Here is a 19,204-nt window from a genome sequence, read left to right on the forward strand (position 1 = left end):
GTAAAAAGAATTTTGAAGAATAGTGAAGGTTTGTAGAACCGGTATAAGTTCTTTTGAGACATTTACCATCACCCATTGTAATATCATTTGAACCATGATAATTTGAATGAAGAGATAAATTATTAAAGTCAGACATGACATGATGAGAAGCCCTAGAATCAATAAGTTAATTTGATGAATGTTGAAAAGATTAAGCAACAAAGTGAGCACGTGGTAGTGGTAATAAAAACCAAGTATGTGGTGTAGTAGAATATGAAAAATAAGATAGGTATGAAGGCTGAAACATCTATGACATAGTAGCTTGCAAGCGACGACGTTTCTTAGCAACATGGCCTTGCAAGTCACATATTTGACATGTGACTTTGTTGTTGAATTGTTGATTAGATTTGTTATCACTTTTGTTGTGACATTGTTACATGTTGCCTCCAGAATAATTGTTTGAACGATTGTTTTACTGGTTGTGAATCTTACCTTTGTTGTTAGAATAAGTTTTACTAGCAAAATTAACAATAATAAAAGCAAAAGGTAGTGACTCTCACTTAAGATAAGCTTCATAGTCAAAAAGCTTATTATGAAGTTTTTCAAAAGATATAGGACTATCACAAGTACGAATTGCAATTGATATCTCCTTATAATATGAACTAAGACTATTTAATGTATAAAAAATGATCTCTTAATCATCAAGAGGTGCATCAACTGCATCGACTATAGCCCACATATAGTTAGAAATATATTTTGTACCTTTAAAAAGTTTGAAAAGAGTTTCTCGAAGTTACATGAGGCGACCACGAGATTGGTTAGCATGTATTATTGCAAACTTGGACCACACTTCATAAGAGGATTTTGTAGAGACTACATAGAGAATGATTTAAAAATAGAGAAAGACAATGATAACACTTCTAAGAAGATGATCTTGATGGATCAAAAAGTATCTTTTGGATTAATAATTTTAAAATTATTCGCTTTAATCATTTGTAGAGGGCAAGTGATGATGTCATCTACATAACCCATAAAATCATAATTAATTAAAAAAAAATAAAATTAAGTATACCAAAAGATATAGTTTGTGGATATGAGTTTAAGAAAATCTTAGACGACAACGGAGACAATAGTATTTTTAAGAATAAAGAAGTTAGGGTAATATAAGATGAATAACTAGTTGAAGAGATATTAAGTGAAGAAGAAAAAGATATGAAATAACTTATAAGAAAGAGAGACTTGTAAGAGCATAAAGCTCAATAGAAGTTGTAATGCTATTTTCAACCATAACAAAGAGAGGATCAAAGAGAAAGAAAAAACTTGTTGAAGTAACTATAGCTTTGATACTATGAGAAAAAATGACTAGTTGAATTTTAATTGATAATAAATATGAATTTATATACACAAAAGAGATATTACAAAATATAATAATTACATAATTTTTTAATCAATAATAAATATAAAATATTCACTAAATTATTTCATAATTTAAAAATGACATTAAGATCATGATCTTTATTATTGATAGAATCATGATAATATATTATCATAATTTCTATAATTTAAAATCATAATAATATATCATGATAATTTTATCATAATTTATTTTTTTCAATAATATTTTTTCTAATACATAACTCATTAAAGTAATTAAGATATTTGCATTTTTTGGTGTCCATATAACCTGCATAAAACACCAATCCAAGTTCCTTACATATAAATCTTATTTATTTATTTTTTTATGACAACCTATCTGAATGACATGGAAAAGAATCCCTTATGCCACACTTGAATAATAATGATCAGCATAGTTCCTCACATATAGAACTTGTAGAAAGCCGACCCTACTAAGGTGAGGCATCAGATGAATAGAAGCTAACATCATCAGCTGTAGAACCTGTAGCGAAGACACCAAGATTCGGGCTGTGTATACTGTATACTTGCAGGGAGCAGCCAGAACCAAAATATGGTGCATTGGCAATGCTCGATAGACGCTCACGGTCGCTTTGATTCCACAGCTTCCTTGAGCTTTCTCCCGAGTGCGTATGCAAGTGGCGGCGGCACAGCATTCCCAATTTGTCTGTGCTTGTTCTGTATGCTCCCAGAAAACCGATAGCCATCGGGAAAACCCTGCAACCATTACCATGGCTGCTGTCAGAGAGAACAAGAAAGGATCCAGTATGCCCTCCAATGTTAACACCACCATATGACCCAAATCATATGTCATTTGAGTGTCATATCGATCAAATTATATGCAACCAAATATGAGGAAGAGCGTACCTGAGATCGTGCACACTCACGGACCGTAATAATCCTATCTTGTTCAGGATGAAAGCACATTCCCACCTTACCCATCGGTTGGGGATCTGTGATTGAAGTAGGAAAGTTCCCTTCCCAATCCAACCTTCCAAACAGACCTTTCCACTGGTTATGCCTTTTTGCTGTGTTTGGTAGGCACCAAGGTATCAGATCAACTGTCTGACCACTTGATAATTTAACCTGATGTGGGCCAAGAATAGCTGAATTATCAATCATCGAGTTGACATTGATCATGATGAAGTAACAGTCCAGTTGTGCTAGAAATAGTTGCAGTAAAATCATAGAGTGAACTTTATGGAGACATGGACATAAAAGAAGGGATCACCTTTTCATCTGGGAGATCATGCCAGTCAGCACCTGCACGCTTTGGGATATGCTGACATCTTACGAGATTTAACTCATTCATCTCTTTTGATATGTGATCATTTAGAACCATCGTGTTCCCTCTTATTTGCTTTTGGAACCAAGAAGTAGGCTCACTTCCATACTACAATGAAAATAGACGAGAGCAAATTGAGATGCATCAAGGAACTACAGCGGGCTACTTAAGCACATTCCATGAGTGAAACTAGACTTGACTAAATTTTCACGAACTGACAAAAAATAATAATAATAATAGAGAGATGCAAAGCAATTTTGGGCATCAGTTATACGAATTAAAAGGGAGGGAGAATGATTACGTCAATAGGAGATTTGGAAGCTCCATTCTGCACCGGTGGGAGATCCCCAATTGTATCACGAACAGTTATCGATCGGAATGGTGCTCCTCCAGCAGTGCTCTTGACAGCAGCATAATGCACACCACAAGGCATGGATATCCTAAGCTCAGAGCCAGCAAAGACGTGCATGGGTTCTGGCCACTCTGGAAGAGTCTCATCTGGAGAAGCGGCCCAAATAAGTGCCCTTTTCCTCGACTGTGAAACACCATAGGCTCCGGCTTCTAGAATACCAAAGCGCACCTAAAAAACCATGAAATTGTCCAGAGAATGGACACAAGTCGGTAGTAGAATTCCAAACCAAAGTTCAGGCTTGACTAAACAGATCAAGACATCCAAGAATCGATATGATAGTATGATTTGGCATTTTACCAAGAAAATAGAAGGTGATCCATACCTGATAACCCATAGCTAGAAGTGAAGCTAGAGTCAATCTGAATGTTTGTCCTTTGTTGAAAGATACAAAGTTCCTGACATTCTCCAAAAGGAAGTACCTTGGCCGAAAATATTCGGCAAAAGAAAGAAATGCCAAAATCATCTCACACTGAACTTTACTCCAAGTGCTCTGATTAAATCTATTCATGCCAGAAAATCCCTGACAAACGAAAAAGACACGAGTGTAAAGGCAACTTTACGTTCTAGACTTCAAGAAGACTTTTAACAACTTCTAACAGCCGATAAGATGGCATTTGGCAGATACATAAAAAGCTGACCTGACATGGAGGGCCTCCGTTTATAAAATCTACTTCACCAGGCACTGGCAGATTCTTAATCTTCTCATCGTCGAATGCAGCTGCCAACTCTGCAGCCTCAGGTGTCGAGTTGCAATCGTCTGCATCCCCACACCTTTCCATTATCGCCCTGCATTTAAATCCATGCAAGTTATTGATAACAAGTAAACAAATATGTGGATCCAATTTGGTAGTTGCCGAGGAGGTGAATACACAGATTATTTACAAAACAACTCACCTCAAGATAACATTGCAATTGTCTATAAACACCAATGCTTCCGGATGATTAACACTAAACGCTTCACCAGCTGGTTGTTCATATTCGATTGCCCATTTTGTAAATGAAACACCTGAGGTTTTGAAACTTGAATGATTTATCTCTTCCATGAATGTCAAAATACCACCTCCTTAATCTTCAAACTTAAATAAGTATATAGAATTAAGGGCTTACCGGATTTCTGCAATCCCTCTGACAAGCCTCCGCAACCAGCAAAAATATCTAAAGTAGCCAAGCAATTTTCTTTGTGCAGACCTTTCTGTTGATCAGAGTCATCTTGCATATTTTCTTTACACTTCTCCTTACCCTTTAACCTTTTTGAAGCAGAAGAAGCTGTGTGCTTTCTCAATGAGATAAGCTTTACATTCGCAGACAACTGCATGTCAAGCATGATGTTATCCAGTCAAATAAACGATGGCCAGAAAAGTTTCAGAGTGAGGCTAATCAACTTAAGATTAAATGGAATACCTGCTTAAGGGATCCTTTAACAGGATCATAAGCATACTCACAGAAGAATACATGATCCATTATAAAAGGAGGCTCCATATTTGGAAAATCAATTTTCCTTCGGACGACACATTTACCTTCTATCATTTCTACAGGTACCATCAGAACCTCTTCACTGTAATAGACCTGGATTTCATTCATTCAAAGAGTTCTACAATGAGTTTTGGTGGAACCAAATTGCAAAGAATGGTTAACTAAGACGCTTGATTATTTTCTACTGTCCAACAATGTACTTCTACATAACGTTACATCTATAATCCAATAGAATAAGAAAGTGAAAATTATGAGAGAGAGAGAGAGAGAGAGAGAGAGAGAGAGAGAGAGAGAGGCTTACTTCTCTAATATCAGAACTATAGCCTTTTGTTGTAGAAACATCTTCTGGCCTGTAAAATCTCCCTACTCTAACCTGGGTTGATTTTGGGGTAGGTTCCTTACATCCTAGAGATGTCTGAATTTCCAACAAATGGCACACTACAAATGCTTTTAGTCCCACATTTCTACCAGCCTTGTGTGTTCCACCATCCTCCTCCTTTTCCTTAGCAAAAAATTGAGGTCTGATGTACAGAAAGTCATGCACATTGTACTCAGACTTTTTATAGATAAAACAAGTCTTGGAGCTTATTAGAAATTCATCTTGCTGGGAAACCTTTTGTTCACATGAGTCACAAACACCGGTTCCAAGGCCCAAACTTTTATAAGGAAGAGTAAAGAACCCACCCCTCTCTGGCCAATATAAGCTTTTACAGTAGAATTCCACTGGTAGTCCTTTCTTTTTTCTCTCTTCTGCCTTTCCCCTATCGATCTTATCAGCATTTGCATACTCCTTCCTGAACTTGTGTCCCCATTGTCGTGACTGGATTTCCACACTTACAGGTTCCCTAATATATCCTAATTCAATTTCCATACAGTTATTGGTAAGGAAGACCTCCCTCTCATCTGCTGCATTTCCAAGAATAGTCTCTAACCCCTTCTGCATCACCCTTCCATGTAACATTTTTGTACCATCATGCTTTTCAAACATATACTCCAGAAACAATATAGCTGGCACTTCTGATAATTCATTAGCTTCAACAATTGCTGCTCTACCAACAGCAACCCAATGCCCATGAACAAATGCACATTTGTAAAGAGCTTCCCCAGAGTCCATTTTGCCAGTTGGCTCCCCTTCCCACTTTGTTTCCTTAGATGCAGGTTTAAACTTACCAGAGTGCATAAATGAGCATGATGTTGAAGCCTTTTCCTCATCAACCAATATGCTGTCATCGTCTGCTTCTTCCTCTTCGGTATCTTGCTGCTCCTCAACTTCTTTAGAATCATGAGCTTCGCTATCCTTTGAATCCTCAGGAAAATGAATAGAATAGTAATCTCCCCAAATCTTATTGATGAGCCTTGTTGTAGTAGCTCTCATCACCTTTCTCTTAGACAAAAGAGGTTTTACTACCGCATTTGGGTTTAAGTTTGCTTCTTTCTGCATTGTAACTCTTTTCTTCATGACAAGTTTGGTATGATGTCTCTCTTCCATCTTCTCTGAAAGGCGCATTACAAAAGCACACTTCCGAATTGTCTCATCTGGGTATTCAGCAAATTGTTGAAGAATAATCTGCCCATGTACAACAACATATCTCTCAACCAGTGCCATATTCGATGATACATAAGCAGGATGGCTTTTGTCAAACTCCGCCACTTTCTTGATCACATCGATGAAAGAAAGCTTTGAAGCCCTGCTTTGTTCTTTCAACAAAGTGATTATACTAATGGCAAGTCTTGCAGTTTTAAGGACTGGTTCATACCACGGAGCATATTTCTTGGATGGTTTCCCTAGCCTGTACCTGTGATCAAAAGACATACATAGTACCAAGAATGTCATTAAACTAAGAATATATTCAACTAAAATGGTACTGCAAGGTAGGATAAACATGACCCTGTAATGCTCAAGACCTTGCTTATATTATATTACTTATAGTGTACGCGGTATGGAACATTAGACAGCTCATAAGAGTAAATCAATTCTACTTTGTTCAAGAATAAGGAAAATAGCATGTATTATGGGATCAAGAAAGATCATTGAATCATTGATAAGTAATACCAGGCCATATCTGTCCGAATTGAGATGAAAATCATTGAAGAGCCAAACTCAATCATCCATTCCTTTATTGCACTCAGATAGACTGGAATCCCTTCATTATCCACACATTCAGATACACTCAAAGAAGACTGGCCTGAGCCAGTCTCGAAAAAGTACCCACTACCATCATCTTCTCTCATTATCCCAGATCCAAAAATCATCACATCGACCTCTGCACAAGGTTTCATTGGGAGAAGTTCCAAAGAAATGAGTCTCGAGTCAGAGTTATACAAAGCCCAATTGTTAAGAACTCTTTTCGGAAGATCAAGATAGGACACACTATCACTGTCAAAAAAGATATATTCATCCGTTTCTTGGACAGAAGGTATGTAATATGAAGGCAAGGGATAATCATTAGCTATTTCTGCCTCACTGATCTTTATGTAGATGTTCTTTTGAGAAGTCATAGCACGACGACCCCTTCGCTGCCTCATTGATTTCCAATCCTCTTCTTCCTGCAAAAGGCGTGCTAATTTCACATCCTCATCTTCAATGACCTCCATTTTGTCTCCTTCCTTGATCTTCAAACTCCCATTAGGGATATTTGATGATTTGTTAAATGCTGTTCTTCTTCTGCATTTATCTCTCAAAGCAACAAGAGTTGGTAGTGTAGCCAACTGGACATCATTGTTTCCTGAAGTCTCATCTAATCCAACTAGTTGGTTGTATACAAAATCACCAAGAGAGATAACAAAATCTCTACTAGTTAATCCACTAGAAAAGCTCTTGGTTCCACCAACTGAACGGAGTACTGCAGCAATCAACTCTTCCAGACTCAAGTCTGGATTTCCACCAACCGATCTGGCGAGTTTTCTGTAAATTTCCACACATATGCTGGCCTTCTCATGAAAAAGATCATAAAATTTCCTATAAATGCTTGCAGGCTTCACACATTCATAGTCAGCAGAGTTAGTTGAGAGCCAAATTACTGGTGATCCATCATCATAACCAGAAATTGACCAAGATTCTATCCGCCCAAATCCTTCACATTTTATTCCTCTTTCTTTCACTTTTTCCAAATTATCATCCAAGGGCATAACAACAGCAGTTATGAAAATATCATCTATTTCAGACATTTCAAATGGTTGCATGTTTCCATCAGCATCATGCAAGATAAAATCCACAAGCTTTCTACATGGTGGGATATCATCTGGTCCAAGTTTGGTCATCTGAACTGCAACAATCTCATCTTTCTCTACTTGATTTTTCTTTATCTCAACTAACAAAGATCCATCAGATAACTTTATGTGTTTCTCTTTGAAATTTGAACAGGCAGCTGCTCGCTTTGGCCTCTTGCGAGTGACAACCTCTTCACCATTCTCAAGGTTGTTACCAAGATCCTCAATAAAACTTGCCACTGCTTCTTGTTCCGTAGATGAGTCATTTGTTATTTTCTCTTTCTTTTTGGAAGGTCTCCCTCTGACCTTCCTCTTTATACCTGAAAAGCCAGTTAAATCTTTAATCATGACAATATGCCAAGGACTAGAAGCAGAACAAATATTCCTAAATTAGAATAATTTGTTGAAGTTTAGTTGCTAAGGAAATGTTTAGTTGAAGTTTCGTCAAAGGAAAAGAAAAACAGAAGCATACAGAAAGAGTAACAAACAAATAGAAGAAAATGTTTAGGTGAATATTCTTAAAAAGAAAGTATGTGAAAACAAAATAAGAATCACAACTAAAACATGGATATTCTCATCTATAGCTTGGAGAAAACAACTTCCACATACAAGAGCAAAATAATTTCCAAAAAAATCACAACGAAAGACCCATTGTGATCACTCAAAGAAGATGACTACTAATGTTCTATTTATTAGTACATGATCTTACCTCATTGTCTTTAGTGCATGCCCAGCTAGGGCCTCATACAAACCCATAAACAAGTACCTTTAAAGCTATATTGCCTATTAATAAGCAAAATCCAAAGTTCCCTAATACTGATGTGGGCAGATAAATGGAATTTGCTTAGCACAATGATTGTATGCACTAGACAAGGAAAGCTCATTGACTAGGTCTAGTTACAGAAGTACAGACTATATTTGACCTAATTTAACTATTATAATTTTTCCTCCAACACAAGCTCTAAAGGGAATTATAAAATCTTTAAACACAAGTTTGGTCAAGCCTTCTATGTATACCATCAAACAAACAACGAAGAAGATGCCATCGCCATTCATGTGAATAAGTGGATGAGACCTGAACGTGAAAATGAATCACATCCATGATTAAACTTGAGAAACTTGGAATCAACAGCTTGACAAGATCAAAATAAAATGTCTCGAGGGTGGCTAAGAAGATGGAAAAAATTGATCGGCCACTGGAAATGAGTATGTCAAAATGAAAGAGAAAAGCATTCTGATGGAGGCCATGAAAGACATTAGGTGAACAATGGCAGTCAAATAATCAATCATAATTGGATTTCAGGTACAACAAGGTGATAAGGCAGTCTGTGGGACAAAGGAATATTAAAGTTGACAGAGTGGTGCTTGAGCCTTACATAAGAAACTATTGCATAGATCATTAGGATTTCATACAGTGTGTGGCATATGTTGATTAGCAACGACATAATCCATGTGGAGGAAATTATGACAAAACGAGGCAAGAGAGTTTGATGATTGCATAACCAAAGGGTGAGGAAGAGTTTAACTAGAGACTACTACGAAGAGAGCTTTGATATAATGAATCCAGAGATTACGACCCAAGGCTCCAAAATTCAGTCTATGGGACAAAGTAATTATTACCATAAATAGACACCCATAGAAGTGATGGATGCAGAAAGATTTCATAATGGGAACTATTAAAAAATTGCAAAATCATGAACATAGAAATAAATTGGTCATAAAAACTGCTAAAAACGTTTTTATATTGTGATTTCTCAATTTCACTTAAATTTTGGTGTAAATAGTTAAATCAGGAATGTGAAGCGAATGTTTTGTTAATAGTTAAGAGATGGTTGAATGGCTAACAATAACCATCGTAATGACAAAAGGTGGTGGCCTACAAGCATAGCGGATGCTAATTGCCTTTTTGGCCCGTGGCAATTGCGGTAAGCTTTTGGCCGCTACTGCAGTTGCTTAGCAAAGGTCTTGAGTGGTTGATTTACAATAAAGAGTCTTTTTTAGCAATTGATATAATTTAACACCCAAGTTAATGAATCAAATTAACTTAAATCAATCTTAATAAAACTTTTTGACCCAATTTTTTTCTGTGAATATCCTTAGTATCCCAACTTTTTATTAATAATATTGTTGATGATGGATGATCCTGTCAGTTTTTGTTATTTTAAATATTTTTATATTGTATAGGTCAAGCATGACTAAATTTCATTTTTATATTTGAAATTGCAAGTCATCATTTCACATGGAACTTATGTGCTAACTTAATTCTATATATGTATATTTAGTATTTGAAATCTCATTAAGAAATCAATTTTTTTTTATAATGTAATTTTATGTCAGTGGTGCGCTTTGAGCTTGTTGCACCCGCAATGGTGCCTGCAGTCTTCACTCTTCAAATAATCACAAATACCCTTAATTGCTAATTTGTTAGATGACCATCACACACCATTTATAAATTTGACTAGGGTAATGCTTGATACCAAAAGTCATGTGGTCAGAGTCACTGGAGGATGTGGAGACACAAAAAGCTGATTTTCAAATGACAGCACAATTCAATCCATTTCTAGGATGGCTTATAATTAAGGGTATCTTTCTCTAACAAACTTACTGCAATGTTGCAACCTTTGATGATTTAACATATGCAAATTAATCTTCCACACAAAAGTTGGGCATGTTAACTGTACCAGCTCCTATCAGGCAACATAAGCAATGCCACTGCATAATTTCATTAAACAGCATGCCAAAAAATCAAGGAGTTAATCCTATGCACTCACAGACAAACAGAAAGTCCATGATGGCTTGTATTGGTATATGTTAAATTATGGAAGTGCTGCCAAATTATAAATCTTAAGCACCTTACATCAGTTTTACTAGATTCCTTTAAAGTTAGCAAAAAATGAAGATATTGCTCAACATATTTAGCAAGCTCTCAACTTACACTCAATTAATATAATTAACTAATTGAAACAGATGCATAAATCTTGATTAAATTTGGGATACCTTATGTAGTATTCTTAGTATAATGTTATAATAACATAAATAAGAGGCCACATGCCTATTTTATTTATGCATCAATATGCAGAACCATCATCATTGAACAACCAATGGGACTGAAATGAAAAAACTTCACCAAATTAGAAACGGTCCATCCTACAGAGATCAAGGATGAGCTCCATTTCATATGAATGTGAAAATTATAATATTTTGAGCATTCTCTTGTGAACACAAAGGTCTAGTAAAGTTAGCATTGAACATCGTTAACTCAACAAATGATTTAGAGTCAACCTGTAGAATCAACACCATCAGCATTTCTAGCCATAATATCCTTGTTCTCTAAGCCTGTACATAAAAATAGCACATGTCAAGAAAAATTCAAAATGATCATTAACAAGAAAAGGCTTTACATGTGAAAAAATAGGACACTACAGATCCATTTGTTTGTATGAAATGTATCAATAAGCTGCAAAAGATGACTTATCTTGAAAGGATCATGTTGCAACAAAAGGTGAAAAAAATTGCACTATAGCTTTCAACTTTAATTTCAAGTGACTGCTTGGCTGGTTATGTCAATTAAAAAACGAAAATTTATCTCATAAAACCAAAAAGAGCACTGATATTAAAATATGAGATAGGTGGATAGAACTGTCTTCTGAGATAAGTGAGACAAGTTCATTGTGACCTTAAAGCACACCCTATATCAGTACTTGTCTTTAAATTCATGTTAGGCTTGTCAATGAATTTGACATTGACTGAAGCATGGACATGTACACACCAGAGTATTAACAATCTAACATGGCAATTTTTCAGAAAGCATGGCACTAAACAGCATGAACACACAATTAATAAGTACATGCTTTGTGTTTATTGCTGTAATCTTTGCATAATGAGCATGTATAATTTAATTAATATGGCTCATGATCAGAAATATAATTTATAATAGGTCACAATTTCTTTTTGAACACACATGCGAAATATTAAGCAGAAACTCCAAATTCATACATATTGTATATCAATATATTTAGAAGTCTTGTTAGATTAAATAAATGCTCTAAGCATATACTAGTTTAAGATCTACCTTACATCTAACATATCAGAACTTATATCTAGCTAAATGATGTCTACTTCCTTCCAAATTTGTGCATTATGTATTTATCAAAATTTTGAAAAGTTCAGAGCATTTGCAAGGTTTCACAAATGAAGAATTCAAAGCATTGCTCCTTGGCATATGTTTTCGGTAGCAGAACTGTTCCACAGTCATTAATCAGTAAAACAGGCAACATGATGACCTTATTGGCAAAAAGAATCTTGCTGACTTCAAACTTCAAACTTGAAGTTTTTGAACCTGGTACATTAGACATAGGAGGAATATGTTATGCTGTACATGCAAATTCACTATATGCAAAAATCCTATGAATTGGTGCAAAAGTTACATAATTTAATTATCATATAACAAAAATGAAGATGAATATACTCTTATAAGGAAACCAGCCAGAAATAAGCTTGTTATCCTTTGAAAACTTCAGCAGAGAGTTAAACTCCGAAAAAGAAGAACTGTGCAAGCTATTGACATCACAAAATCATTCCAAACAAACAAACAATTTCCAAGTACTTTCATATATCCGAACATATTACTGCATAATGGGCCTCGCACATATCTTGCAAATCCAGATCCAAGACAAAGAGATAAAGTTATCCTAGCACGACCTTTTATGTAGCATTCAACAGGGATGTCTAACACGATAAGGTTTCTGTTTACAAAACATGGTGAAAGAAGAAAAAGATGAATGGATTCCAGATTTTTCATTTACAAATCCTTGAACCATATCTTTCTGTAAAAGCGAGAAAAGGCTACAATTTTCGCATTTATCACATGCATATCTGATGCATTCCTGTCGACTATGGATTCAAGATGCAACTTGTAGCAAAATCATGAGAGAGCAGCTAGATGGAACAGTAATCGGAAGACCGAACATCGGATACATAAATCAAGGGAAAATTGATGTACCTTCAAAGCCTCAGACTGTAAAAGATATGCTTCTGTCTTCTGGATGAAGAATCGAGCGAGAAGATGTGGATATGATAACCGCGAATCGAAAAACGGTGATGCGAAAGGTACAGCAATTGCCCCCCTAGACAGAGGAATTGAACCGTAGATCGACAGCGGAGCGTCTGGTGCTTGTCCGGTGATGTGATCCACAGCAAGTAATCGATGCGAGGAAGAATCGAAGAGGTACCTCAAGAAGTAGATGGGGGATTGGCGAGGAAGCGATGGTTGGGCAGAGGAGACGGTCGGGAGAGGGCGGGGGAGCTGTATCGGAGCGGAGCGAAAGGGGTGTGAATGGAGATTGGGACGGCGGCTGCTAATTATTCCCGTTGCCTCATTACAGGTGTAGAGGCGGGATTGGCTTCGCGTCCTCCTTCACTTGCGAGTGTTAAGAGCGGGAAAACCTCCCGCGGCGGCATTACCTGACGCAAGGAATCAAATAGTGGGATCTTTGCATATGAAACCTTCCAAAGTATTATTCAACTATAAATAAATATACCTTAGAAAGGTTATACATGTAATCAGAAAACTAATGATTTTTTGTACACATCCCTCTGATCCGAAACCTAAAAACTTTATATATATATATATATATATATATATATATATTTTGTACACATCCCTCTGATCCGAAACCTAAAAACTTTATATATATATATATATATATATATATATATATATATATATATATATATATATATATATATATATATATATATATATATATATGACATTTAGATTAATTTATGCTCCATTATTATCAGAAGTTGCTATCAATCGAAATGATTCTTTTTTTAAGATTCTCCACATTTAAAAAAAATGGATATATTATTCAAAACAGTTTTGGTATTTTACATATTCTCCCACTTGAACGAATTATATGTCATAAAAAAATTTGTTATTTTTGTGAATTATTATTGTCATAGGCTTATCAGTATACACAAAAACAAAGATATAAAGCTGACTGAATGTTTTTTGATTGATTGATTGATATATATATATATAAAGTGATGAAGATGAAATAAATACCAAGACATCAATAACAACGATCAACACTTTTACATCAATTAACATCTTTCAAATTTTATCCAATAAAATTTTGAAGCATGAGATAGCGAATCGAAAATTGAGTTGAAATAAATTTTGTGCTGATAGGATTTCGTTTATGCTGTAAAAGCCGATGCTCTGAATCATGGCAAGCGATAAGTTCGTGACCAAGTTTGGAACTTATTAGTATCATCAAGACTGTATACATAAGACGACCAGAGTAAAGCAAAAAGAAATTCCCAACCATACATCATTAGAAGAGAAACCCAACATTCAAGAGGCATTGAGACCTGTAGGTACAACATGTATCCCTAAGCATTCACAGATCTACAAAGGGAACTGACAGTAGTGTTTAATAGAGTTCATCAGCTTATTATACTTCAATCATTGCTGGAAATTTGTATAGCAAACAAGTTGCTTGTAGCGACATTGAGCGGGCTGTTGTAGAATTAGAAAGACGCATCATTTGCGGCTGCTTCGAATGCTTTCAGGAACACCTCAGGAGGTTGGCCACCACTGAGCTTGTACTTCCCATTTATCTGATGGAAGAAACAGATCATGGGGTAAGTATAAAGGAGTCACAAAAGATCCAGAAATAGGACAAATGAAATGTTCAGTGAGAATCTCTTACCACATAGTGCGGGACTCCGTTGATACCTGAGGAATACTTTTCAAATTCTTCCTGGACCTTTTGAATAGCAAAGCAAATAATTTTGACAAATAGTTTAACCACAAAAATGAAGTCAGAAGTTTAAAAGAAATTGAGAACAAATTGTTATTAGCATCACACCTCCTCGATCCCCTTTGTAGGATCTTCAAGCAGTTCTGCTGCTCCTCCTATGCCGACTTTTTGTGCAGCATCCAAAAGAACTTGCCTGTATGTTATTGCTTAAGATAACCATATTCACAAAAAAAAAAGAACATCTAATCATTACTGTTCATAAACACCAAGTACTCTACAATAACTGTTTGTCATGAGATCCAAGAAAAGAGTATGGGAAGCATCAAGCACCCCCTTCTCTTTCTTTTTCCAAGGAAAGAGCACTAAATAATTTGTTTGTTGGTGTCACTGTAATATTAGGGCAAAAAACAAAGGCAATAAATTTTTTTCTATTTAACATGAATAAGGCAACTTCTTTCAGAGTACATATTAGGGGAGAAATCAATAGAAAACCATCAAATTTTATCATAAATACAATAACAATTTATTTTTTAGTTGATGGAAATCAAGGTTTCAAAGAAGTCATCATTGACCCCACCTTGCAAGCAAGATGCTTTTTCCAACAGTAACATGATCACCTTCAAATAAACACTCAGCTTGGCACAAGCATGCACCAAACAATAAGAAAGCATATAGGTGGTTGTTTAAATAACGGCTATTATTTACATTAAATTACATATCAAGGAAAAACATATTAAACTCTTATATAAGAATAAACTTTTTTTTTTGCAAAAGGAAAATTAAAAAGCTCGAACAAACTATTTACATTGCAACCAATAAAAAGAACTCCAAATGGCCCATTGCATAATTCCTTTCTCATTGTTTAGATATTTTCATACCTATCTCCGATATACTTTCCCTGACAGAAGTAATTGAGAAACAGCTCCTCTACAAGAGCATTTTGTTTGTCATAGCCTTGAGTTGAAGCATATGTTATAAGCCTGTGGCTATCCATTGTATTTCCCCTGAATCAACTTGTGTTAATATAACCATCTTAATGCTTATACTTAGCAAGTTCAAAACTGTCTGATCCACTTACGTCAACCCAGAAGTATCATACTGAAATCCAAGGCTTTGAAATACCTGCAACACAAAAACTCTAAGGCCATACATATTGACTGGTCATATAAGCAACTAAAATCCAAACACAACAACTGCAATATAACCTTTGTCATCCGTGAGATGATTCCCTCATATTGTGCAGGCCCAAACTTCTGTTTATAAAAGTCAGTCTTTCTCACTCCTTCTTTTGGTGCATTGGGGTTGAGAAAGAATGGATGCCACCTTACCTGATGGTGAGAAAAAACATGAAACATTGAAAGGAAACATCAAAAATAATCAAAAGTAGGTAACTGAAGAAAGGATACATGGATTCAACTTGGAAGGATAAAAAAAACCTCAAAATCAAATTGATCCTTTGCTGAATCCATAGCCTTTTGAAGGTTCTGCTTACCCACAAAACACCAAGGGCACACTGTGTCTGAACTAACATCAATCTTGATTACCTTCTTTTCACCTATTGAGTTTGTCATGGATCCGATATAGCTGCATGTTTGACAAAGAAATATCAATTTTCATCTTCACCTAAGATTAGATAAAACAATCATATCGCTATAACCAACATAGTATAAAACAACCTAATTTTTTATTATTGAAAGTTAAACTGAAAAAATTGCAAGATGCCCCCTCAACTGAGTCTAATTCCTGACTAACAGTGTTAAAACAACCCATTCAAAAGCAACATCTTCTACTTGAACATTGATCTAATCTAAGTCCTATAAATAACAGCAGCTTACATGGCAAAACCAGATCAACTTGCTCTTCCAGTTAAAATTAAGGGAAGGAATTTTTTTGCTCTTTCAAGCAAGTCAGCCTAGCAACTTTTAAATACAATAAATGTCAAATTTTATAAAACAAAACAACGTCTGAATTATCAAAATTAGTTCTCAAAGTAGGTTTCTAGCACTAACTCAACCAATTACGCTAGTGAAGAAACTATTTGAAATCTGCAATAGATGTCAGACAACAGTGTTCTCTCTTTTCTCTCTAATAGTGGTCCTTGCACTTAATTGGAAAAATATTTCATTTCCCAATAGGAATGGGCAAGAGGTATCAGAGGTCAATAATGGATTAGCAAATTATCCACAAACTACTATAGCTCTAACAGATCTCCATATTTCAATATTATATCATTTAGTAAAATCTCTATTTCATAAAAAAAAATTAGGTGTTTCCCATTTGTACCTAGTGTCTTACCATATGGTTATGGTCATAGGAATCAGATATCAACACATGTTGAAGTGTCAGATGCAACAAGGAGACATTAAGGGACGCAAGGAGAAAGTTGACAAGAGATTTTAACCTATCTTACATGTTAATTATGCTCCATATTAAGAAATCAAATCTCAAAACCAGAACCTGATCCTTAAACAGGGCTGATAAATCTGACTCCTTAAGGTCACAGTTTGTAAGGTGCTTGCAGCAAACCCACAAGATTCCTGAGAACCAAAAAAAGTCCAGTATTGTCACTTGATATTCAAACACTATAATCAAGGATGGTGATAAATGTTTAAATTGGAGACATGCTTTTGTGTCCAACATGATCCGAGTGGGTTGATTCATACTAGATGTGTTGCTACCTAGACAAAGAGTACTCTAGTTTATATGCTTTCTCGACTGAGTTTAGGAAAAATAAACTAGACAAGTCCAAATTCGATTGAAGTGAATAGTTCTATTTTTATATGTTCCTATAATTTCTTCTCTTTCCTATTCTTCTATGAACCATAGGTCTTTAACCTTGTTTTTCTTTTAATCAGAAACAAGAAAAACGTTGAAACAATAGAAAATAAAATTAACCAATATCGTCAATAAATTCAGTCCTCTGATATTAAAGTTTGCATTTCAAAGAAGAATTCTTTAGAAAGATCTGTTTGGAAATCCTAAGTAGGTAAAGGAATACAAGATCCCTGTTTCCTCAGAGCTTACGCCAAAAGGAGGAACTCTAGTGAATCGATTTTATCTAACAAATTACGCACATAAATTTAAAAAAAAAATCGATTTTTTTTTATTCCCCTTAAAAGGGTAAACCGAACAGTTTAACACTTGGATCAGAGCAAATTCCTATTTTATACAGATTTCAATTTTTAACCAAGTATCCCAACTACAACCTAAATTCTCTTTTATAGATAACGAAGTATAATGTTTTCTCTCCTGTGATATATGATTTTGCATATCAAAGAACAATTTGCACCAAGGCTAATTAAGAAACCCTAACAAGGAAAGGGAAAACACGATCGCCCTGTTTTCACTGAGATTGCATCAACAGAAATGGCTGTTTGGCTATTAATTTTTTTATCGAACAGATTGCCCAGTGGAAACAAATACCAGCGCAGATAGATTCAAAAAAAAAAAAAAAAAAGGTCTCCCGAAATCCTACTAATAAATTCAATAGAAAAAAGAGGGGGAAGAAATGAACCTGTGGTTGGAAATATGCCTGCAACAAAAGAGAGAGGGTCGACGATGGTGTTTGGTCGTGTCGTCGTCTCTACTTGAAGCCACGCGGTGTCGGAAAGCGGTAAACGGCGGTAGGTGGCGGATGTTGCGGTCGCCATGAATCGGTCAACGTAGCCGTCGACTCGACAACCGCTCGCGTGCGATCTCCACTGCTCGTCTGAGATGATCTCGGAAATAAGGGTTCCGAGACTGAGACGCGTGGTGGAAGCAACGCGAATCATGAGGAGCACGTGACAACAGGAATCTTCAAGCGGTTGACCATAAATTAATCTGTGAAGGTTGATTTTGAGTACCACCAATCTTGGGATTACCGGATCAATAATTTAGGGATAGTATTTTTTTTTTCATAAATGATAAGTGATGTAGATAAGATGGAAACTCGACATCTTACTTAATAAACATCGAAATCCTTTAGACATCCTCAAAAATTTTATCAAATAAAAATTTAAATCTTAAAAAATAATATATATATATATATATATATATATAACTCATTTATCAAGAGTTAAACATTTTACATGTAAAATATTAGTAAGATGGTGTACCAATCTCCCTCACTTATCAAAGATCCGTAGTTTAATATTTTTATTTAATAATGTTAGTTTAGTTAGTTAGTAAAGATATTGATCGAATTCATTTCTTAAAGTATCCAAACTAGTAGACCTATGAAAAAAATTATGTTGAATTTTTAAAATAAATATTATAATTAATCATTTTATTAATATTGATTTAACTTAGAATACGGCTAGTTTAGTTTAGCTGTGGGTTGCACGACACAGATCACCAAAGAGGTATACTGGTAGGGTCACGCAGCCTCGCATGGCACATGAAACGAAACTGGTGGTAGCGCTTGTCATGAGTTGCTGCTTCCATCAAACTGAAATCCAAGCGCTTGGATTTGCTCTCTATTATATTATGCCTTCTTTCCGCATAATATCGAGGGCAAATCCATATTATGTTTCCATGAAACTGCATACATAATATGAAGCTCTTTTTCTTCTTGTCAATTTACTGGTAAGGTAATTTTACAAGAAAATATCTTCTCGAATATGCTTCCAGTAGGACCTATTTCTCCTTCTCTTATAAATCCCTTCAAAGTGGCTCCTGTAT

General features: G+C 35.4%; 2 protein-coding genes across 4 annotated transcripts; both read right to left on the reverse strand.

Annotated features, from left to right (window-relative positions):
* Window positions 1-1,694: 1,694 nt before the first annotated feature.
* LOC103991166 (DNA (cytosine-5)-methyltransferase 1B-like) lies at window positions 1,695-13,143 on the reverse strand. Its single transcript, XM_009410524.3, has 13 exons — window positions 12,775-13,143; window positions 11,055-11,108; window positions 6,616-8,092; window positions 4,864-6,358; window positions 4,491-4,655; window positions 4,197-4,398; window positions 3,984-4,095; window positions 3,728-3,875; window positions 3,412-3,609; window positions 2,979-3,257; window positions 2,624-2,785; window positions 2,260-2,478; window positions 1,695-2,109 (listed from the first exon to the last, which is right to left on the reverse strand). The coding sequence occupies exons 2-13, from the start codon at window positions 11,086-11,088 to the stop codon at window positions 1,975-1,977; spliced, it is 4,626 nt and encodes a 1,541-aa protein (XP_009408799.3). The 5' UTR covers window positions 11,089-11,108; window positions 12,775-13,143; the 3' UTR covers window positions 1,695-1,974.
* An 881-nt stretch (window positions 13,144-14,024) lies between these two features.
* LOC135642142 (uncharacterized) lies at window positions 14,025-18,238 on the reverse strand. Of its 3 annotated transcripts, none has more exons than XM_065158028.1 (9): window positions 18,057-18,238; window positions 16,953-17,079; window positions 15,979-16,126; window positions 15,748-15,870; window positions 15,621-15,664; window positions 15,421-15,546; window positions 14,651-14,735; window positions 14,492-14,548; window positions 14,025-14,399 (listed from the first exon to the last, which is right to left on the reverse strand). In XM_065158028.1, exons 1-9 carry the CDS (start codon window positions 18,190-18,192, stop codon window positions 14,310-14,312), a joined length of 936 nt encoding a protein of 311 aa, XP_065014100.1. In that variant the 5' UTR covers window positions 18,193-18,238; the 3' UTR covers window positions 14,025-14,309. The 3 variants fall into 3 exon arrangements, with proteins under 3 accessions (XP_065014100.1, XP_065014103.1, XP_065014102.1); XM_065158031.1 differs by having other exon boundaries at window positions 17,000-17,079; window positions 18,057-18,111; XM_065158030.1 differs by lacking the exon at window positions 16,953-17,079 and having other exon boundaries at window positions 18,057-18,236.
* Between the last annotated feature and the right edge of the window lie 966 nt (window positions 18,239-19,204).

Source organism: Musa acuminata, chromosome BXJ3-7 (genome assembly GCF_036884655.1).
Source record: "Musa acuminata AAA Group cultivar baxijiao chromosome BXJ3-7, Cavendish_Baxijiao_AAA, whole genome shotgun sequence".
Lineage (NCBI taxonomy): Eukaryota > Viridiplantae > Streptophyta > Magnoliopsida > Zingiberales > Musaceae > Musa > Musa acuminata.

Excerpts from the sequence above, each read along its gene's own strand:
- LOC135642142 (XM_065158028.1), bottom strand. The coding sequence starts at position 18,192 with ATGGCGACCGCAACATCCGCCACCTACCGCCGTTTACCGCTTTCCGAC. Across the intron at positions 17,080-18,056 it reads AGGCATATTTCCAACCACAG|GAATCTTGTGGGTTTGCTGC; the intron begins GTTCATTTCTTC and ends TTTGGTTCTCAG. Across the intron at positions 15,547-15,620 it reads TATGATACTTCTGGGTTGAC|GGGAAATACAATGGATAGCC; the intron begins GTAAGTGGATCA and ends AAGTTGATTCAG.
- LOC103991166 (XM_009410524.3), bottom strand. The coding sequence starts at position 11,088 with ATGGCTAGAAATGCTGATGGTGTTGATTCTACAG. Across the intron at positions 2,786-2,978 it reads CTTCCAAATCTCCTATTGAC|TATGGAAGTGAGCCTACTTC; the intron begins GTAATCATTCTC and ends TTTTCATTGTAG. Across the intron at positions 2,479-2,623 it reads ATGATCTCCCAGATGAAAAG|GTTAAATTATCAAGTGGTCA; the intron begins GTGATCCCTTCT and ends GGCCCACATCAG.